This window comes from Strigops habroptila, chromosome 5 (genome assembly GCF_004027225.2).
Source record: "Strigops habroptila isolate Jane chromosome 5, bStrHab1.2.pri, whole genome shotgun sequence".
Classification (NCBI taxonomy): Eukaryota; Metazoa; Chordata; class Aves; order Psittaciformes; family Psittacidae; genus Strigops; species Strigops habroptila.
This window is the reverse complement of record NC_044281.2, coordinates 75,132,360-75,155,759: the sequence shown is the minus strand read 5'-3', so window position 1 is coordinate 75,155,759 and position 23,400 is coordinate 75,132,360. Positions and strand designations below refer to the sequence as shown.

The 23,400-nt window shown below is 40.6% G+C and overlaps 1 protein-coding gene across 1 annotated transcript; it reads right to left on the bottom strand.

The window, feature by feature from the left end:
* Window positions 1-3,034: 3,034 nt before the first annotated feature.
* On the bottom strand, window positions 3,035-22,028 carry LOC115608384 (pancreatic lipase-related protein 2-like). The gene is made up of 14 exons (XM_030487136.1): window positions 21,944-22,028; window positions 18,127-18,200; window positions 14,894-14,942; window positions 13,953-14,107; window positions 12,274-12,399; window positions 10,642-10,776; window positions 8,816-8,924; window positions 8,070-8,186; window positions 7,871-7,993; window positions 6,887-7,005; window positions 5,988-6,117; window positions 5,586-5,697; window positions 4,442-4,606; window positions 3,035-3,098 (listed from the first exon to the last, which is right to left on the bottom strand). Exons 2-14 carry the CDS (start codon window positions 18,127-18,129, stop codon window positions 3,035-3,037), a joined length of 1,407 nt encoding a protein of 468 aa, XP_030342996.1. The 5' UTR covers window positions 18,130-18,200; window positions 21,944-22,028.
* Window positions 22,029-23,400: the final 1,372 nt, after the last annotated feature.

Sequence of the window (23,400 nt, the reverse complement as noted above, 5' to 3'; positions counted from 1 at the left end):
AGCTCAGTAGGGTGTTCTGCTAGAGACCTCAACCAAAGAGTGAAAAATAGGCTGTGCAAATGAACAGAACTAGATCTGGGAACCCCTTGGTCCTGTTCGTCTTTATGGGAAGGCTGAAAGTGAACTCAAGAAGGAATGAGACCTTGGCTAACCCTTCCCCTAGAAAGTTTTGTCACCTCTTCTATGTTTTTTGGTGGTGGCGGCCACGTGTCTTGGAAGCGCTGATGTTCCCTAGTCTCTGCCTCTGGGAACAACCAAATGGATACCAGCTGTGTGTCTAGGGATCATACTGCTATCACCCATGCTAGTGGGGTTTATTTCTTAAGTAGTATCAAAGTTTTCTTCTATTAAATATCACCTTTGATACTAATTTAGATCTCAGGGCTCCCATCTTTAATTGAAGTAGCATTTTAGTTTGTAGATATGTTCATAACAGTGATAAAGGAGAATCAGTACATGCTCTAGTACACTGATAAGTTTTAACTCTTGTTCAAAATGAAGGAGGAAACAGATTTTTCCACTTAAATTAAAAGCTGGTGGAAAAGATCTGAGTTAGGATTTTACCATAGTTAGTCAGCTGCTCTTATTCAATACAGTAACAACACAAGGCAAGCTGAACAACTAGGCAATTCCTTAGGCCATGGTCGCATGGGTTTGAACTGCTTGCTTCTCCTTTGGGAAGAAGGGTAGGACTGGGTGCATGTCCCTCAGTATGATGCAGGCTGCTCTCTGGAGGAGCCATTCTGGTCCTTGCTGTAGTCTGGAATAGGAAGCAGGCAGAGGAGAGGACTGGATTTCTGGTGCTGCAGGATGCCCTGGCTCTCTGCTGGGACATGGTGCAGTGCTTCGTGGCATTGTTAATGCTTCTCTTGCCACCTGTCAACTCCCCAGGGAACTTGCTGTACTGCAGATTTCTTTTGGCTGAACCTCAGACATGTGTTTAATTACTCTTTTAATTCCATAGACTTGGATAATGTTTAGTCAAGGATACAACACTCATGTTTCTTTTCTTAAAAAATATTTCATTTGTTAACCTATACTTATTATAAATACAAATCACAGAATGGTTGAGGTTGGAAGGGACCACCGGGGGTCTTCTGGTCTAGCCCTCCTGCTCAGTCAGGGTCACTGAGAGCACATTGCCCAGAAGTGTGTCCAGGGAAGGAGATTCCACAACTTCTCTGGCCAACCTATTCCAATGCTCAGTCACCCTCACAGTAAAGAAGTTCTTTGTCATGTTCAGGTGGAACTTCCTATGTTTTAGTTTATGCCTGTTGCCTCCTGTCTTATTGCCTGGCACCATCCTCTTGACACCCTCCCTTCAGGTGCTCATATACATTGATCAGATCCCCCCTGAGCCTTCTCTTCTCTAGACCAAAGGGGACCAGCTCCTTCAGCTTTTCCTCATATGAAAGATGCTCCAGACAATCATTCTAGTAGCCTTTTGCTGGCCTTGCTTCAGGAGCTCCACATCTCTTTTGTAGTGGGGAGCCCAGAACTGGACATGGTACTCCAGGTGAGGCTTCACCAGAGCTGAGTAGAGAGGGAAGATCACCTCTCTTGTCCTGCTGGCAATGCTCTTCCCAATGCAGCCCAGGGCACATTGCTGCTGGCTTATGGACAACTTGTCCACCAGGACTCCCAGCTCCCTCTCCACAGGGCTACTTGCCAGCAAGTCAGCCCCCAGCCTGTACTGGTGCATGGGTTTATTCCTTCCTAGGTGCAGGACCCTGCGCTTGCCCTTGTTGACTTTCAAGAGGTTTCTCTCTGCCCATCTCTCCAGCCTGTCTGGATCCTCCTGAATGATTCTTCTGGGGTATCAGCCACTCCTAGTTTTATATCATCAGCAAACTTGCTGAGGAGGCACTCTATCCCTTCATCTAAGTCATGGATGGGTGAGTTAAACAATACTGGTCCCAGTATTGACTCTCGAAGGGCATTGCTAGTTACGGGCCTTCAACTTCAACAGACTCTGTGCTGCTGATCACAACCCTCTGAGACCTGCCATTCAGTCAGTTCTCAATTCACCTCTCTGCCCACTCATCCAGCCCACACTTCCTCAGCTTTCCTATGTGGATATCATGGGAGACAGTGTCGAAAGCCTTGCTGAAGTACAAGTAGATTTTCTTAGTATTGTATTTCTATTCCTATTCTTAGAAGTTTATCTGCGGAAGTGCTTGTACTTCATTTATCAAACATGGGAAAACAGGAGTTAATAATTTATTAACTCTTTCTTCTATTCATTAACTTAGAGTTTTGTTTTTATACTTTGAAAAATACCCACTGCTTTGGTATCTTAAAGCTCCAGGTGGCTCACTAGTGCCAAGTTTTGCAGTAGTTTTCATTTGAATGTGAAACAGTCAACCCCAGGTACTGCAAAGCCTGGAGTTACTCAGTTTCTCCTGAGACTGTCAGTGGTCAGAGCAAATGTATGTGTTCGAAATTAAACAGTAGCCAGGTGCTGTGATTAAGCTTCTGAAGCAGGAACACTTGGGGTTTGCCTTCATCTGCGGCTTCTGCAAGGGTGCTGTGTACAAAGGGCTGTTCTTAAATACCCTGGTCTTGTTCTGTTCCTGCTGGCCCATCCCAGAGTGCTTTTGGAGGGCAGTGCTCTTGCGTGAGGCTGGAAAGTTTTGTACAATAGTGTAGGCTGCGGAAAGGAGGCATTTGGGACCATTCCCAGCCACAGGGATGTGCTGAGGTAACGTGCTGCCTTGAGAGTGTTTGATAGACAGAGAATCTGGCAAATTATCAATGTGGTGGGAAATGGCTCTTACCTTGAGGCAGTGGTAGAGCAAGGCTGTGCAGTGTTATAAATGGATTTTAGCACATGATCTCCGGTTTCTTCCATAGTTACAAGCACAATAAACTTGGTCAAACATGAAAAACACTGACAAGTATGTTTGCAAAGGACTGAAAAAAGCAAAGGAAGCAACAGACAGTTTGGATTTTGCTTTAATAGCCTTGTGTATCAACATTCCCATGCACAGGACTGTTGGTTTGCTCAGCTGTTGTGTACAGAACCAGTTGTACTCTAGCAAGGTGTAAGTAACTGGGGAACTCCATATGTCACAGTTCCACGGCCACAGAAAGTCAACCTGGGAAGAAAAAAAATATTCAAATCAAGATTTATTATCTATTTTCCTCAAAAGACAAATGCAAGGTTGCCAGCTGTCACCTTGAGGGCTGTTAGTTCAATCCATAATCCCACTTAAGCCTTCCTAAGAGCCTACTGTACAGAACATTAGCATCTGCATATTAACAGGAACAAGGTGAATTTCCTTCTTTTGAGAACCAGCTGTAAAAACTTGAGTTTTAATACATGAATAAAATTAATCTCAATATATAGAACTCTAGATAAAAAGTTAAGTCTTGTTAAGCTGCCTTTGTTTAGGCTTTACTAGTTTGCCCCAATCAAAACTTTACAGCTTGTTTTTAGGAGGTCACGCTGAAAGGGAGTTAATCAGATTCTCTAAATAATCCATGCCAATGCCAGTTGATAAGGAATATTTTTTTTCCTAATGTCTAATCAATATTTTTTCTGTTGTAAAATATATCAATTAAACCTTGGCCTAAATCCGATGGATATCACTTCCCAGTCAGTTTATGCATCTGTTTTTATGCTCCTCTCCAGGCTTTTCTTTTTATTGAGAAACACATTTCCTTAAGGTGCTCTACACAGATCAAGTTTTCTAAAACTCTTTTGCTATTTTCCCAGGCTTCATTCTTTGTGTATTGTTCCTGAAGTATACTCCCCAAACTTGAAAAAGACCCTGCTTCTGGTTACAGTCTAACCCCAATGATTTAAATAAGAATAATTATTCCTTGGATCTTCTATACAAAACCAGGTAATGCCCTGGGAATGAGACTAGCTTTATCTTGGTTTTTAATTGTCTTGCTTTGGCAAAACAGTATACATTCCAAATTATGCACTGCTGTAGCTGTATTCCTTGCCAGACAGTTGTTTTTATTATACTCAAGGTTTGTATAGGTTTGTACTCAAACATTTGATTTTTCTGTCCAAAGTGTAATCTTGTGCTTGTGGTTACTGAAATTCATAGAATCATAGAATGGTTTGGTTTGGAAAGGACCTTAAGATCACCTAGATCCAACCCTCTGCCATGGGCAGGGATGCCTCACACTAGACCATGTCACCCAAGGCTCTGACCAGCCTGGCCTTGAACGCTGCCAGGGATGGAGCATTTACCACTTCTCTGCGCAACATGTTCCAGTGTCTCACTACCCTCACAGTAAAGAACTTCTTCTTTATATTTAACCTGAACAGCCCAAATTTTCTCATACATAGCCTGTCTTCATACAGGTTAATTCACATTGTTGATTGCAAACTCTGTGTCCAATTTAAGACGATTTTTCAATCCTATCTCACAGAGTTTTTGCACTCCTTGCCCATTCCTTCCGACCTCTAAAGGGACATACTTACCTATGTCCATCTCCATGAGTTATATTGACTGTTTCTGCTCCCAGTCTTGCCCAGAGAAGAGTAAATAGGGTTTTGTTCCAGAGAAATTCAATTTCTGTAGTATTTTTTGGGTTAATTTCAACATCAAGGTATTTTGCATAAAGTTGGTCTTGAGAGAGGTCTCCACTACAAATACAATGAAGATAGCAATACTAAGTTTAACAGTGTAGAGACTACTGAACCAAATCATTCTCCACAAGGTTTGTTACGACAGAAATTTACACTTTTGCTGTTCTTTGCGACAGCGCACGACCAGAACTCTGGTGTTATGCTCTGGACAGGGAGATGATGACAACCATAAATGTGCCTGTGGCAGGAGATCACTGGGAAATAACAAGGGTGAGGCAGGGGCTGCCTCCAGCACCCATGTGGGCTGAGTTTTGCACGATCACAGCAGGGAGAGCTTCAGGTAAGGTTTTTAGGAAGGACTTTAGAGAAGAGTTGGCTACTGTGGGGCTTTGGTCTGCACGTGCACAGAGAATGGTAGAACGCATGGAAACACTTGTTTCGGAGCTGGTATGGAAGACAGTGGGAGCTGCTGCTTTGGTAGTCAGTGGGAGATGATATGAGCTGTGAATGAAGTTTGCTGGCCAGCTTATATAGATGTGCCATTTATATAGTAGTGATGGCTTTTAATATCTCCTAGGGAGAAAGGATGTATCCACTTCTCAAATTTGGTAAGTTTGGGCATAGGATTGCCTTGTATGAGATCATTCAGTAAATCTCCATCACAGCAGAGCCTTGTCAGTGCAAGGAGTGAGTATGCTGACGTGTATGTTGCCACGCTAGTGTGGGAGTGGTTGTGCTAAAGTGCATATGAAACAGGTAAGTACTGTATGAATTATGTGCATTCCACAGGTGTACATTTATTTCTTTTCTAACAACAACTCAGAGAAACACAGAACTCATGAAAAGGAAGTGACTTCCATTTCTTTTTTGCAACCATCCATTTGCCCTCATGGATCTTATCTAAATCATAACTCTTCTCATAATCTGATGTTAAGCAGAATGTTTGAAATACAGAATAAGTTTTTGCATTGCTTAAATGTGTGGAAGATGTGTAGATTGTTAGCAGCATTAAACGCTACAGGGAAATTTCTCTCACCTGGCAATTTCATATTCTTTTGTGTTCCCCTCTGAATCATGGAAAACCAGGTTTATGTCCCCTCTCATTTTCTTTGCACCAGACAGCTGGATAAATACTTTTTGTCTCCAAGCTGCATAAACAAAAGCAAAATAAAGCTAGATTGTCATTGAGAAGAGATATTTAAAAATACTAGTTTACTGGAAAGTTCTTTTTTTTCCCAACTGGAATTAGTTTGTGTTGGCAAATGAAAGACTCGGTGAGCTTAAATTTTAGTAACTAATATAGTGGTTTTTTGTCAGAGATGTTGGCAGTTGTTTATAGAAGAAACACAGGAGCATGGCTGTTAATCAAGGCCTTGATTGCATCAAGGCAATCACTTTTCAAACACGTCAACAACTGTAACAAACCTTTTTCACTTACTAGCAAAAGGTGGGTCTGCTGCTGTATTTAAAAAGTACTTTTGGTTTTCCCTTTTCAGTTTAGCTGGGAATCTGTCAGCATAGTGCCCCATCATTGGACACCCCTCCTGTGGACATGGGAAACAGCCTCCCTAGGGAAAATAAGAGCATTGGTTAATGAGGAGTATTTTTTAATCCTAGCTCTGACAAAATTAAGGCTGATGATGCTGTTCTGATCTTGCAGAGCTGTGGCAAAGCTGTATGTTGTCATATCTTACCACCAAAATCTGATGGACTTGTTTCAGATAACGGCTCCTGCACTTTGCCATACACCAAGAGGCTGTAGAATGAGCAGGTTTAATATCCATGTCCATAATGGTCTGAAACTCCCCAGTTCAAATGTTTTTCAGCTAGAGCCCAGGACAATATATAAGCCAATTTTACCCTTCTAGTGGAAAGCAACTTGCCTGCATTCACATTGCAACACCATATAGCAGGGAAGAAAAGGAGCATCATTCATAGTGCATTAATTTAGGTACTCTAATAAGTGTAAACTAGAGAACAGTCAAGGATTCTGGAGGCTCCAAATGCCTCTTCTTCCAGCCAGGAATGAGTAGGATAGATATATCTAACCTACGTGCTCTTTGCATAAAGGTTTAGGGTGAGAATTGCATGGGGTTCATTTTTTTTCCTCCTATTTTAGTGATATCATCTGTGCTTCAGGATTAATTTCCCAGAGTGGAATAGTTGATGGAGCTACTGTGCCCCACTGTGCTCTTCCTACTACTAAACCACCCCATGAGAGCACAGCTACCAGCATCCAAGTCCTCTGCACATATAGTGGGGCCTGTCGTGAATGTAGAGATCTGGATCATTTTCGTTACAGTCATTCCACACCTATTCCTGGTCTGATATACTTACTGAGTCAAAGGATTTGTACGTTTTACAGGGATATCCAAGGAATCCGGTGGGATAGAGGATACTTTTAAAATAATACTCATGGCTGCGGGAGTGATGGCACCCTCCAAAAATTGTAGCATCTGTTGGAGCAAAGTTTATGAACATCAGTGAAATAACCTCCTGTTACCCTGTACAAGGGTTGCACTTGTCTCACCATGGAAACAGCTGAGGCATGGAACAGAACAATAGTGTGGTCTTGGGATAATTTTTCATCTGAATTTACACATTTCTAGTCGCAGCAGAAGTTACTGTTTTGTCTGTGGTTTATCCAGAGAACTGTGTGCCAGTTACCCCAAGATTTCAAGTGAGATGCATTAGTCTGCTATGGCATCATAGTCCCTTTTAAGAAGACAGCCATTTATATATGAGATTTCACAGCACAATAGCATTAATTACAATTTTAAAAGGCTTAACAGAGCAAGGAGAATCCACCAGCCTTCTGCCAACCTCTCCAAAGCCTGTGGAGAAAGAAGCCTCCAGTGGAAAGGTGAAGTAGGTACAGTCACTGGAAACACCGAGTGCTTTTGCCTAATTCGTAATGTAGAAGTGTCAGATGCTCTTTGCAGCATCTGCAAGAAACCAAATGTGGTGGTGCCATGCTGCTGGTTTGGTCATGGCACTGTCTTATCTCAGCCTTGAAAACCTCCTTCTGGGACTGCTGGGTTGTTGGACCTGCAGACATCCTGTTCGCTGCCTTTTTGTGTTAGATTTCAAATTAGAGGAGCAAAGCTTCGGCCTGTATTATACTTCCTTTCCTACAGTGCTCCCTGGGGATCACTGTTCTGATCCAGCCTTTATTGTTTCTTATTTCCTTCTAGAACTTACAATTAAATAAGCAAAACCCAATTTTGTTTTGCTGTTTTCTCCCAAACAGTTACTTTCACAGTTCATGTTTCAAAATGGAATGAAAACAAAGTACTATGCATGTTGGGAATGTATGTTTACCTGCAATGATAACTTCAAATTCGCTTTGTTTCATTTCTGGAAGTAAATCAGTGCATCCAGGCATAACGGTTCCTCCATTTGGGTAAAAGTCCAGGTGACCAGTGGTGTTAGATATTCCAAGCCCTGAGATACATGTGTGATGAGGTCAGTGTCTCAGCAACATACCCATCCCTGCAGATATTTACTTGCCTGTACTTACCTACAGCAGGAAAGTGAGCAGCATTACTGTGAATAACATCAACAAAGTTTGCATCTGAAGGATCTAGCCTCACCTCAGGAGGAGTGCCTTCAAAACAGGGCCCAGCAGGATCTAAACCTAAAAAAAAACCCCACATTTATTGGTTGAGGGAGAGAGGGAAGTGCTGGACATGTTAATATGTGTTTTGACAACCTACAACATCAGTTGTTCAGTAATGCACAAGGCATTTTGAATGATAATAATGTGAATGTTAAGCTAAACTGAAAAGAAAATGTGTGATACTACGGTTTTGTGAACCTTTCCATAAACTTATTCCAACAGAAGTAAAATATTTCCCAATAGACTATATAATGGCACCGTATTACTATGAAGGAGGCATTTTGTTACCTTTGAGCTTATTACTGGCCCGTAAAGCTTCACAAATAGGAAAAACTAAGGATTCCTGATATGTTGCTTTGCCTTTGCATAGGGCTTGATGTAACATTACCATCATTCACTGGGTGACAAACATATAAACTACATCTTTCCTTCCACTAAAGTCTTCCACTACAGAGCTTTTAACCTAGCTAGAGAAAGAAGAGGTAATAATTACCCTTGTTTCTGAGAAGCATGAAGCTTGCCTCCTCTCATGCGAGGTGTCTCCAGCACTGCCAATAATTTAATTCCAGCCTACAGACCAGTGTGTTGCAAGTTTCTTTCCTTTAGAGACGTGCAATGCTAGCTCTGTGCATCGGTGAACAGCCTACCTGTTATCCGTCTGATGCCTGGGATCCTTCTTCCCGCCTCTCCTGCAGTATGTGCTCCCAGGCTGTGGCCAATTAAATGGATATCAGAAAGGGAGTATCTGAAGAGTTTCTGATCATTGAGGTGGTGGAGGGAGACAAGAACACAGGCTTTAAATAGCAAGCAAAGAGGGCGTCTTACATTACGGGCCTTTGGGAACACCTAGACTGACTTTCTGCATAGCAAACCGGGGATGAGGTTTTTTAAGTGAGTTCCTTGACTTAATTATGGTTTAAATTACACTAAGACTTGATAGAAAATAGAATTTTAAATGCCTGTAATGATGGATTCACTGTTGTAGTGCTGGGCATATGGTTACTGTATTCAATTACACTTGGTGACAAAATATGGACCTTCTTTCTCATTTGGATCAAGCCCTAATTTCATTTCTGTCAAAATAATTACATTTTTTCTTTATTTACTCTATTATGGAGCCTTTTATAATCACATGTCTGTTCTCAATGTGTCTACATAGAATATGTGATATCACTCAACAGTATTTTGGCTGACAAGTTTAGGTGGGGTGACATTTATTTTCCTCTTTACCACATGTCACCTATACAAGACCTGCACTGCTAAGATATTACAATCACATGAAGGTGGGTTTTGTAATGACCAAAACCAACAAGGATTGCTTGCTAGCTTCTTAATGTTTTTACACCAAGTTCTGTTTTGTAATGCATGTACCCGCATAAAAGCAGATATGTAGTATTGGCCTGTCTACCTTTAGTGTTAGCCAACAGGTTCCTCTGAATACGATTTACTGCAGTACTTCTGTTTACAGTGCAGCTTAACCTTTCCTAACGTCAAACTCCAGAAGTCTGTACATTGGGGAAAAGAAAGTCTAAGGAACACTTATTCATTTTTCTGTTGGAAGAGAGAGAGGCGTAGACTGCAAATGGTGCAGTAACAGAGATATTAAATGAGAAACTGAACCCATCTTCAAGTGACCTGGGATTCGATCACAAAGAAGAAAGATACAGAAGCAAATGTGTAATGCTACATATGAGTCTCCTAGTTAGAAACAATAGATTGCACCCCAGCAGATTCTGGGGAAGTGTTCTTTTATATTCACGTGTTCACAAAGTTGGGACTTTGCCTTGTGGGCTCTGAACTTGCAGCACTTTCATGACGAACACCTTCTGACCAGGATCAAGTCCATAGCCAGGCAGGGTTCTGATTTTCAGCGTGTTGAAGTACTCATGAGTCTTTCTGAAGTCAGCAAGAAATGCTGATACTCTTAAACTTCACATTCGAGCAGTTCTGTGCTCTACGTGTAAATGTGAACACTTGCTTTTACAAACATGACGTTCACAACTAGAAGGCAACTGGACAGTTTATCGTGCCTGTCAACAGCAAATATAGCATTATCAAGTGAGACAGCTCCTGCGCGTTTCTGCGGTGCTAAGTTGAGATACTAATTTACTTCTAGCACACGTATCTAATGCTGGCAAAACTCTTGTAAGCACTGAACTCACAGGCCTTGCCTCTTTTCCACCGAATGCCTTCTTGCCTGTATCATCATATGGAAATGTTGCCACCTACTGGCCGATAATTAATTGGCACATCTTTTCAACCACATCAGCTAAATGTGCGTCTCTTGCGGCTGTGAGAAGTCTTTGCAGAGTTGATGAATAGTATAATCAGCTGGATCTCAATTGCATGCATTGTACACTTCTTCCTGAAGCACCAGCTGACCATACTGGACAAGGTTCAAAATCAAAGCAGCAGCATCACAATCCCACTATACCCGCTTAAGAGTTGTAGGTCGTAAAGTTGTGTCTTTTACCTGTAAAGTTTTGATGAAATAGGCAACCTCAGCCCCAATCACGCGGAGGTTGTTCACCGCACTGATGTAGGTGCCTTTTGCACCTTCTTGCCAATCGACAGCAATGCAGTTGATATTTTCCACTTCCAGTAACAGCTGATGTGGAAACACATAAAGCAAAGTATTTAAGGAGACAAAATAACAGAGATTAAATTTAAATTGGAATAAGCATTAAAAGGTAATAATGCAATTTCTCAATCTTTACTAATCAAGACTCTTCACTGTTGTCTGTACCATGCTGAAACATGCATCTTCTTGCAAAACAGGACACAACAAGTCATTCATCCAAAAAGTATCAGTTACGAATGACCATAAGAAAAATATTTTACTTTATAAGCCATTTGTATACCTATTTGAAGTAATTTGGAAAAGCCACACAACAGCACAGTAGTTTCTATGCACAGTATGTGACTTTCTTTGAGAGATATTGTTAGTTTAACTGAACAGCATAGGAAGCAGACTTGTTTACCAAGTACCTTTAAAACTGAGAAAGACAAAGTCATGTCAGACTGCAAAGGTTTGGAGGAGAGTAGAAAGTTTCTGTTTCAGGAAGGAAAGCTAACGCTTTGGTCATTTCAGTACTAGTCAGTGTTGCAGAGATCAGTGATTCTTCTAGTAGAAGAATCATGCATTAAAGTCTACAGCTGCAGCTTTCTGTGACTAAAGCTCACTTAAGGTTTGAGAAAGGACAAGGAGTGGAAACAAAAAGTAATCCATGATGTACAGCTGAAGGTGAATGACAAGGAAAACAGAAGCTTGAAGAGATAGCGCATTGATTCTTGGACCCCCTCCTCTCCTCTGTAAGTATATGCTGTGCAGAGGCAGATAGAATTGCTGTTTCTTTTCAACCGAAAAAATTAGAAATTTAACACTGTAGATTAAAAATATTCATAGATCTATGAAAGAAAGTAATGGTGCAGGTCTGTGACTAGTATTCAGTAGAAGCCTTTTTCTAGCTTCTTATTTTTTCCTGCCAGCATGGAAGAAGCACAAACTAGAGTAGATTTTGCTTATCTATCAGAGCCAAGGCTGCCACAGTATCCTCTGCTGTTTTTGTGGAAGCTTCCCCATTTCATATTTGAAATCTCTTTTTTCATTGCACTCTATAATCAAACAAAAAGGGTTTTGTTATTGTTTTGTTGGGTCTAGGTTTTTTGAGAATTGAATAGTGGTGAACCAGAATAGTATTTGTAGACTGAAACTTGAGCTTTAAAATTAGGAAGGCCTTTTGACTGAAGGATGGTCCAATTTCTCCTAATGGGAGATGCAGTGAGTTGGTGTGTCTAATCTGATATTCTGACACCAGTGCACAGGCTGGTGACATCTGTGTTCAGTTTATTGCTTTGATGCAGTCTGCAGGGTTTGGGAATGGAAACTCTCTAGAGGAATCTAATGTCAGAGATGCCTAAGAAGCCTCCACTATGCTGCATCTTCCTGAGTGGGAACATATTTTGGCATTTGTGAAATTTACTTCTTGGTTGGTATCTGCTACTACCTAATGAACCGCAAGCTGGAAAGTGAACATTAGTGCCTAAAGGATACTGACAGACTGCAGTTACAACTGATGATGGAAATCAGAAGATACTCTCATACCAAGCACATTTCTACCACCCAGCCTTTTCTTCCAGTGCTGCCAAATCCATGAATGATAAAGGTGGTGTTTCTATTTGAGGAGAAATGTGAGTTTTGGATTGTTGAGGAGTTTATTGCTGAGATCATCTGGTTTTGGAGGAGAAAAGAAAGAAAAAAGTTTAGTCTATTCATACTTTCAAACAGTTTAAAAAAGTCAGTTAGGTCATCCCCCCTGCAGGACACAAGGGACTACTTTGAATGGACCAAGTCTGATTTTTTCAACTTGGGAACATCTGTACCTCTCCTTTCTCAGTTCCATTATGGTTTCTGAAGAAGTTGTGCCCATGTGGTTTCTGCTGCTCCTATCCTGTTTAACGCAGGAAGAACCCCTTATGCGGAATGTGAAGTAACCTAAAGGGGCCACAATGTCACATGCTGCCTGTTGGCTCTAGTTGGAAGAGTTCCCTCAGGGAAAAACCCACCAGTTCCACATCTCCTGATTCAGCTTGCCCTTTTGCTGACATGAGCTTTGGCTTCAGTATGCTGATCTGCATCTAAACAGCAGCTTTTGTTTTTCTGGATAGGTGATGTTTCTATGCCTGGTTTTGTCATTCTACTTCAGAAAGGCAAGAACTGTCAGCAATAGGGGTGAAGCTGATCTTCATACATTGCTGCAAGCTTCTTACTTATGAATATTCTCTTTTCTCTGAGAATTACATCAGTCTGTATTGTTTTCAAACAAATACAGGGTCTGTGGTGTGAGCTCAGGGAGTTTGGGCAAAGAGTTTGGGCTGTGCCCCAGATCATAGCTATATTGAAGTTTAGTGGCTGGGAAGTAGTGCAAGTTGACTTATTTTACCAACAACAGAAGTGCTGAGTAATCTGCTGCTGAATGTAACTTGTGTGCTCACACGCCCCTGCCCTGCAGGTTGTGAAAGTTTATTACAGCTATATCTTCTCACCCTTAGAAAGCCTGAGTTGGACTCTCATTTTGGCAACCAGGATTGCTGTAAGCAATGATGTCTGCAATGGCAGTGATGGCATCTTAGTTCATGCCAGAGGAATCCTAAACATCCCTGTACAGCTCAGGGGACACTAGGCTTGGGAGCCTGAAAGGGATTTAGTAGCTTCATAAGCATTTCCTGAAGTGATCCCAGCTCCTGATCTTACAGGTTCCTCCGCATTGCTCTGCTCAGTATTTCAGGGCATAAGCAACCTGAGTAGTTCTGTCTTATTTTCAAAGTGCAGAGAGACAGGTAAGAGTGCAAAATTTAATTTCAAGGTGCAATGTGGATTTGGAAACTGCATAAAATCAATCTTCAGAGTTTTATTTTTACAGCTCACAATAACTTCCTAGCTCAGCTTCCCTGTAAGACAACACTATTTGCTCTCCTACCTGAATACACAGAAGGCTCTTTATCTGAATGAGTCTTTAGCTTTCCCCAGAGACCTAAATGCATGCAAAAGGCAGTCTGCCATAACCCATATCCTTGTGCAGGGAAATGCCAGGAAAGCTGGTGTGTCCTACAGTTCATTCACAACATTCTTCTTGTGCTTTACCCCAAAGAATATTTAGTACCGTACCTTCAAACCACCTTCTTATTTCTACTGGTTTGCCTATGATGACTGACATGGACCTTTTAAATAGTAAACAAACATTGTAGGTTTAGTCAGTTCTTGATGTTAAAAATAGATGTCACCTGTGAGTTATTTCCTGTTTCTCTGGTGTAGAGAGAGAAGGTGATGTTCATATCTTCTGGATTGTCAGGCAAACCTGTCAGAAGTCTCCCTGGTATCCCAGACCAGGGTGGGTCGTCTGTGAAACAGCCAAGCCTGGGGTAGCAAACCTCTTTACCTAGAGTAGAAGAAACAACTGGTTTACGTGTCAGACTTTCTCGTGCTCAATGATCTATTTGAGGCTACAGAAATCTGAAGAGCAGAAAAATAAGGATTTCATTTTACGATTAATTTTGAAACTGAGATTCATTCTTGTTTCCTTTACGGATGTTGCCTGAAGCAGGTAACACACATGCATCTAAATAATTTGAAGATCACCCAAATTCTGTTTTGATAACATTTTCTAGGCTTGTAAAAGATTAATTTCATTTCTTTTAAAAAAGTCTTGCAAGAAGTGTTTGTTAGTATTGCTCCAGCATGCTTCCTACTCGAGTCTTGTGTCTCTGCTCATAGGAACAAAGGATATTTATGCAGTAACCTTGTACTGTTAATAAAATGATGGTTTCTTTCAATATAGTAGCTTTTCCTAGATCAAATGGGTCTCTTGTTCACTTATGATCAACTTTTATGTTTTAGCACTCTGTTGTGCTAAACACCCTGTTCCTGAGAGGTTCTTTGTATACAGCAGTCATATAAAGACAGCTTGTGCACTGCTTTAATAGAAGTAGGACATGTGATTCTGAATTTCTCTGTGAATATTCAGCACATTGTTGTCTCTCAACAATAAAATTTAAACAGAGCAGAGCCTTTTAGCATTAGTTCTATGCACAGTAATAGACATTGCTGTATAATGACCCACAAATCATACTACAGCTCCAGTGTTATATACCAGTCTTTATTCCCTATATATTATCTCATCTGAATTTACCTTCTACTGATAGTTTTCATAGATATACTGTCTCACCTGCTACGGTGCCAAGGAGACAAAATGCAATAATCCACATTCCAGCCACCTAGAGCAAATTGAATATACAGGTTAAGCATTTTATTTGGAGTGATTTGTCCTTTTTAAAAGAGTTTATTACAAAGAGAAGTGTAAAGACCTGCACCTGATAACGAATAACTTCATACACTGGTCAGTACACACTAGGGACCCATCAGCTGGAAGCAAGCTTTGCAGAAAGAGACCTGAGGGTCCTGGTGGACACAAATTGACCATAAGCCAGCAACATGCCCTTGCAGCAAAGGCATCCAGTAGCATACTGAGCTGCATTAGGAGGAGTGTTGCCAGCAGGATGAGGGAGGTTATCCTTCCCCTTCACTCAGTTTTGCTGGTCATTCCATTTCTTGCACAGCCAAGTAAGTATGCAGGTTGCTGAGGGAGTGAATCAGATCATGAGGTCCTGATTTTTGCCAGCTCTGAGGAGATAGGTGGGAGATGTGATAGAATAAAGATAGTGATACCTGTAGCTTGGTAAAGTCTGCATGTTTGACAGCTTGGGCATCTCACTACAAGAAAGACATTGAGATGCTGGAGCGTATCCAAAGAAGCTGGTGAAGTGTCTGGAGCACAAGTCTTATGAGGAGTGGCTGAGGGAACTGGGATTATTTAACCCAGAGAAAAGGAAGCTCAGAGGAAATGTTATTGCTCTCTACAATTACCTGAGAGGAAGATAGAGCAAAGTTGGGGGTCAGTGTGTTCTCCCAACTAACAGGAAATGGGACAAGAGAAAATGGCTTTAAGCTGTGCCAGGGCACGGTTAGATTGGATATTGGGGAAAATTTCTTCACTAAAAGTTTTGTCAAGCATTGGAACCGGCTGCCCAGGGAAGTGGTGGAGTTGCCATCCCTGGAGGTGTTTAAAAGATGTGTAGATGTGATACTTAGGGATGTGGATTAGTGGTGGGTTTGGCAGTGTTAGGTTAATGGTTGGACTTGATGATCTTCAAGTTTTTTCCCAACCTAAATGATTCTATGATTCTCTCTTCAGGTTGTTCATGCTGCTTTTTACCCACGGCTCTTAGCATTTATGCATCATTATATCCCTGACTTTATACACATTCATTTCCTTTACAGTTTCTCTCTACACGTGGCTTTCCCATGGCAGGGGTTGCATTTATTTCACCATTCTGCTCCCTCCCATTTGCCTCATTCACTGCTCTCAATTTTCTCTTCTTCTGGGTGTTTTCTGAACCACTTGCCTTCTATTTTCAACATACTGCTTTTCTTGTAAAGCAAAAACTTCGAGCTGTCACCCCTGGCCACTGAGATAGTTCATTAGAAGTAATTAAGAAAAAAATGGTAAATTTTAGTAAGTATAATCTTGTTATGTGGGAAATTGTCTACAAGAACTATTCTTGGAGATTTGCCAAAGTGAGAAAGTTAGGAAACAAACTCTTTAAAGGCCATTGACACTGCCAAATGCTCTCAGAAACAAACAAGAAACAATTGGGAATTTCACAGAACACGTCCTTGAAGTTTGTCTGTCACATGTCAGACAGGAGGCACATATGATTCCCCTATGTGTGTTTTTTGGTGGAAGTTGGGCTACTTGACTGTAGTGACGTGGTTCCCTAAACAAGCCAAATGGAATAGGTCAGAGTGCAAAGAGTGTGTCTCGTCACTCTCTAATAAACTCTGAAGTCCCTGTGAGGTAATAGCTTGTTGTTTATGTGGTAGGGCAGAGGATCAAGGCTGAATATCTAAGCATTGAGCTGGAGCTGCAATGTACAGAGCTGAGAGGAATCCTGAAATTTCATTGGAAATGCAATTCTGTCCCCAACTTTAACATATCCACTGATGTAGGTAACAGAGAAGAAAACTAGCTGCTTGAGGGGAGTGGAAAGCAGAGAGGAAGTCTGGCAGTGATTAAGAGTAGGAGGGAAAAGGGTCAGGAGTTACTTTAAGCAGGTGATAACAGAGAAGAACAGAGACGTCCGAAGTGTTAGCCAAAAGGAGCACCTCTGTTCAGCTGGAATATCTGTCAAGAAGTACCCATTATCATGATGAGAACCTGATGAGAGTGCAGGAAAATCACAGAAGATGTGGCTCATCAAAAAAATTGGAGCGCTCAGTGGGATTTGTTTATGTTTAATGGAAAGCTCTCATACTCAGTAGATGTATAGTCCATGTCAGGAACACTACAGCAGGAAGGATAGTGTAATTTCTTTTCAGACCCAAGATATGAAAAGCAGCTAATGAGCAATGACTGTAGAAAATGTGGGAGGTTGTTGTCAAATAAAAGCGATCAGTAATTTCCTTTCACAGGTTCTTCCTTTGAAGGCAGAATATAGACATGGACATGTAACTAGGTAAGTAATGGGAGACGCAGATTTATTATTTTTTCTTTCTTTTTTTGTTTTTTTTTTTGTGGAATGTTGATTCATTCTGTTATTACGAGAGATGTAGTTTGGGTAGGACATGATTTTTTAGTGGGTGGGTTTTCTATATTGATCTGTGTTAAATTAATGACAAAAAGATCGCAAGGTTAAGAAATTTTGTCTTTGTAAAAAGAGTTGAGGCAGCATACAATTTGATGGGGGAAAAGTCTGTCACTGGGCATTTAAAAGTCAGTGCTGAACAAGAGGAACTGGAATGACTTGTTTGTGAATATGATCTCAGCCTAGCCAGTATTTCTGGCAAGAAGGCTTCTGAACACTTAGCTCAATTGTTATACTCAGCTGAACTCAATTGTTATACTCAGTGGACAAGAGGACATGCACTTCTGAAGCAAAATCAGCACTAAATATTTCCAAATTGCTGTTCAACTCAGAGGGAAAAGAAAAAAGAAAAGAAAGAAAAAACAAATATTCATAGCCTGACATTGCAATGTATAAAACCTACAGTGGAGCAGTAGTTGTCCTTCACAATAGGCCACAAAGGCACCTTCTGGACACTGTTGCTCAACCTGTGATTCATGGGCCACTAGATGATGGTTTGTGAGATATGAGAAAGTCTGCATAATGGCTGTCAGCAGTGTGATTTTAAGTAAGTCCCACACATGTACCCACACACCTTCCTCAGGACATGCACACAAACATGCACACACACAGAGTCTATTAATGAGAAGTTAGTCCAAATCTCAGCATTTTTACTTATCAGCATTTTTAACCTACTAATCTCACTGCAGTAAATAGATATTTTTTTCCATCTAGACCAAGACATGTTATTTATCTAATTGCTAAGAATTTTACTCACCATTATCTTATCACCCTTCTTCTCTGGTGAGGAGTAACACGCTGAGGCAGAATAATGAAACCCTCCACAGGATACTCAGTCATGAAAGAAAAATTGTGAGAAACTGTTAAGATTAAGTTACATGATTGAATTGAGTTACATGACGTGACAAACTAATGTGACACTCTTATATGATCAACATTTAAGTCTCATGACACTCTGATTTTAATAAGGTCTGCTTTGCTACTTGATATTTTGGTTAAGAAATTAAAATTATATATATGCATTATTACAACAGTTAAGTAGATGAGAAGTTAAATGCATGGATTAAATAGATTAAAAATTGAGTAACTATTTCATTTCAGACTATACTAGCAAAGAAATAGAAGGCAACTCTTGGATTTACAAATATAGTTCTTGTAACTGCATCATGTCATGATCAAGCTGTGATCGTGGGGATTTTTCAGCTGTGTTTTTTGACTCTGTAGTTATTCACTGCTCAGGATGGATCATCACTGATCAGGGTTTTATAGGAATCAGTTCCTTCCATTACACTGCATGCCAAGTAATTTCAACACTGGTATTGTGGGACATGAGCTCATACTGAAAAAAATAGACATCTAGACTGAGGGATTAGTGAATAAAAAGTACAGGTCATGAATGTTGGATTATGTTTTATAGTTTGGGAAAGTAAATGCTGTTGTATTGCATATCATACAGAATGGAGATGAGCATCTGGGGAAGCAATGACTGAAAAGACCTTTGAAGTCTTGCTAATGTATTACTAGTGACTTTTGAAGTGCCAAGGAACTTGTTAGTCTTTGCTTTCACACAGTTGTGAGAATAGTATTTTCAGTATATACATTGTATTCAACATATAGATGGAGAAGATATTATTTAAAGAGTACAGAGATTTCATTGGTGCGGCATGTCAAGAGGGATATTGAGAAAATGGAGGTTGAGAGAAAGTCTTCTTGTATCGTCATGAAAATAGAAAAAAGGGAATGCAGAGCAAGAAGTAAAGAGAGAACTTTTAAGACTAGGAGTATGAAGGCTCAAAGTGTAAATGGTTGTTCCCCAGAGATGTAACCTAAGACCAGAAAAGGAGCAGTGATGCTTAAAAAAGTAATAGTGGTGGAACAAGAACTAGCCATGAAAAAATGAAGTCCAGTATGTTGCCTTGAAATAGCCATCGAGCTGAAGTCATAGGGGGGAAAACAACATAGCTAGTTTTAAGATGGATTTTTATCACATTTAATGTGACAGTGACAAGTGGTAGGGTCAAGGGTCGATGTCCTAGATGGTGCCTTCCACTTCTTTGTGCTGTATTTCAAAGAGGCCAAAGGGGAAGGTAAAGGGTCACCACAGCAGCCTATGCTGAGATGGGGATCGGCCTTTGATAATGTGTTCAAAGCAAGCAGCAGTAGAGCAGGAACTGTTCCTTCTGCAGTAACATCCCCAGTGCTAGCACATTTTCACCTGTCAACAAAGCTAACTGTGGCATCTTCTGTCCCTTCAGTCTTATGTGGTCTTTCTAATTTTCAGGTCTGTTTTTCCCCTTTCAGTACTGAAGTTTAAATATCTTTACCTTCTTTCAAAATATTCACCATTCATGGGGTTTTTTTTCCCTATCCTTTCTTGCCTTACAATTCCAACCGTACTTCCTATATTTCCTGCACTGGCACTGTCCTTAAACAGAGAATGTTTTTATCAGTTGTGTCTTTCCAGTGTTTTATTTTGGGGTCTCATATTTTTCAGTAGTTTGGCACAGTGCTCAGTTAACAGTGTAAAGGCAACACAAAGGAGAAGCCATCTAGAGTTTAGCATATAAGCCTTGGGTATAGAAATTCCAGGTTAAATTTCATGTTCTTAGCAAATTCTTGCATGGCTTTGAGCTTGAGGCATTTAGAAAACACTTTAGAAAACAAGTATTGTAACATGACTCAGAATGGTAAAAGACACTAACGAAAATTACATTAGTATCTTTAGGCCTCATAAAGGGGATTGTATATGTACTTACCCATATGCAAATGCCTGAATTTTGTTTGTTTTATTTGAATGCGATTTTGTTGTTCAGTCCATTCTTTACAAATATACAAAGAATACCATCTTTTTTGGTACTGTCCCCAGTAGCTCAGACACAGTATTTCTCCATACTATCAAATACTGAAAATTGGTGTGCACAGTACTGGACAAAGTGCTGGAGATATGGTGTACTAATTCAGGTAGCAGAGTAATAGATGCAATTGATGAAAGACATAATTTAACCTTCAGCTTGTCCCCATAGGTAGCCCATAGTAGGGTCCTGATTCTGGATGAAGGCTTTTTGGCACTGCTTTAATACAAACAAGTAATAGTAAGAAAAAGAGCATCTTGGCATTAGCCAGTCTCCTTTCCTGTTGCTCATCAGCTTTTAGGTACAATGCAGTTCTCCAGGAGGAATCTGGTCTTAATTGAATAGCTCTGAAACCCACAAATTTAACAGTAGATACATCAATTTTGTAGTGGAGCAAAGATATTCAAAACCTTTTGTAGATTTCCTTCCTCCAAACCACCCAATATGAAATAATAACCAAGGCAAGGCAGGGCTCACATACATTGTCTAGTCTGGGTAATAGTTTTCTGAGCGTCTACCGACCTTTTAAAGTGAACCCGAGACAGTGGACTAGGGCATTAACATGAAATAATGACTCACAATAGTGATCCAATTTTTTTTCTAGAGGTGTTTAATATGGAAAGTACTTCAATAAAAGGTTAGTAAGTATGCAAAGCTGTACATATATTTGTTCATCATTGAGGATGCAGGAAGATTTGGGCTTTTAAGGTATTTAGGTCAGTTGCTTAGAAATGGTAAACAAGTTAAAGAAATTGTGGCATAATAGTGAAGAAAAGCTATTAAACAAGTCCTTGACTTCTCACTTCAGGACTTCGTGCAGTGTCTGCTCTGATTTCTGAAATAATAGGGTTCTCGCCACTAGTAGTCATACACTTAAGCTAACAGAGACAATTACGATCATTAATCTGACTACAAGCATCATAAAAACCTCAACAAACATGATTCAGATTTGGGAAGTGGCTGTGCCAGTTCTGAGCCAACGAGGGAGCCTTCAGTTGACTTGTAGCCATCATCTGGTCACTTCGTCTTTCCAAGAGGATCGTCACTGTTCCTTTTCATGATTAGGTTACTTTTAAATTTCATCAACTTTGAGACCAACACTATTTGCCTTTTGCCATTTCTGAAGGGCAGAATAACCCTCGCTGTTCACTAATTCAATTTTCTCTGTGGTAGTCTACTAAAAAATGTTGTTTGCCATATTCTTCCAGATAACAGCTCTGTAATTCTTCCCCACTTCCACTCTCCCTTTAAGTTTACAGTTCTCCCGACAGTGCTTATTTATGTAGCCTAATCTATCTTCCTTTTTCATTTCAGTTGTTATTTGTGTTCTTATGCATTTTCCCTTAAAAGAAAAAAGTCCAGATTCTATATGCAAATACCATTATTTTATTCTTCCTTTAAAAACAAGGTTGTATTCAGTCCTACATTCCCTTAGCCCCACTGAATCCACCCTGTTTTCCTAGCTGCATTACATTATCACAGCCCAGAAATTCTCATCTCCTACTGGAATTTCCTGGAATTGAAAAGTTTGAAGCCTTGTAGCTCCTGCCAGGGTCTCCTCAGGATCACTCTGAGTGATGCTGTTTGCTTATTGCCTGTTGACTCAAACCATACCGTTCAGCCTGTCTTTTCTGAAACAGGAGTGTTTACAGTCCTCCAGCCCCAGCGAGCAGTTAGTAAGGACACTTGCCCCAAAACCCGACCAAGTTTTCAGCCACTTACCACTCTGAATGCAGGAGGGGTTGCTGATTTGCAAGCTCCTTTCAGCCAGCTCCCTGCCAAATCCTGGTTGCTACTGGCTCTTTTCCCTTGGAATCGGTCCCACAACGGTGGGTGCGGACCTGCCCACACAGCGTCTAATTATAGGCTTCGTGTGGGTGAGTGAGAACCTTTGTAAGAACGATACCCTTATTGCTGGATATAACAGATGTTGTCTTTTCTTGTCTCTCGTCATACCTAATACATGAAAATTTTCACCTCTTAAAAGTTTTGCTATGGATTTGATGAATAGCAAGACCATTTTAGACCTCAGAGGGGGTTAGTGTATGTAATGTTCATAACAGTCAATGTGAAATGTTCACCTTAGCTGGTTATTGTAAGCTCCTATTACAGGCAATGGGCTGAGCCTCCTCTGCCGGGAGGTTCAGAACAGGAGCTTAATTTTGCTGTCCTGTGTCACCTGCTAGAAGTCACCAGCTATCTATTTGTTATCTGTCTGATATACATGCCCTGTGAAGCAAACCCTGGTACATTTTCATGCAATCAAACCTCTCTATATTTTTTACAGCTTCTTTTAAAAAGGGGGGAGTGAGAAAAAATTGTGTTACATCTTAGGGACAATATAGGTACCTGAGCAATTTTAGCTTTTTCTAGTGAAGTTACTCAAGCTTTGTCTACCCATTACCATTTTGACTAATCCATGTCCTCTTTGGCCACGTAGGTTTCACAGATTAGGTCTCTCTACCCAAACTCTTTTTCAGCTTAAAGCCATTACCCCTTGTCCTGTCATTAAATGTCCTTGTAACAAGTCTCTCTCCAGATTTCTTGAGGACCCTCTTAAGGTATTGAAAGGCCACAACAAGGTTTCCCTGAGCCTTCTCTTCTCCAGGCTGAACAAGCCCAATCATGTCATTCAGACTTTTCTCTCTAAGGGCTTCTTGACTTGTCCATCATGTAAGCCCCAGGTTCTCTTCTGTGCTCTGGAGTTTGTGGGTCAAAACCATGTCACAACCCAAATCTTTCAGTTCCTGGGCAAGACCTCAAGTCACACTGCTATCTACAGGACAGGTGCTGCCATAATCACCTGTTCAGGCAACTGTATAAGAGCAACTACCATCCTTACACAAGGAGTGATTCAGGTGCCTAAGGGCAGGAAGTAACTTGGGTTGAGTCTACGGCTCATATAAGTAGCCAATTTGTGGTCTTGAGATACATGCATTGCCTGAGAGAAAATATAATTTCAGAAATAACACCAGAACTATGTTTTTCCATATGCTGAGCTGTACATAATGCACTCAGCCTGTTAACCATCATAAAAACCAAGTCAAGAGTGTCTCTAATTTTAGCACATGGCACCTACATGAATGTTTGGATCTGGGACTGGTTCTTTTTGGTAAAGTGGTGCAAGCCAGTGTCATATATGATAATCGTTAGAAACAAGTCTCAGAGGAATCTGGAGG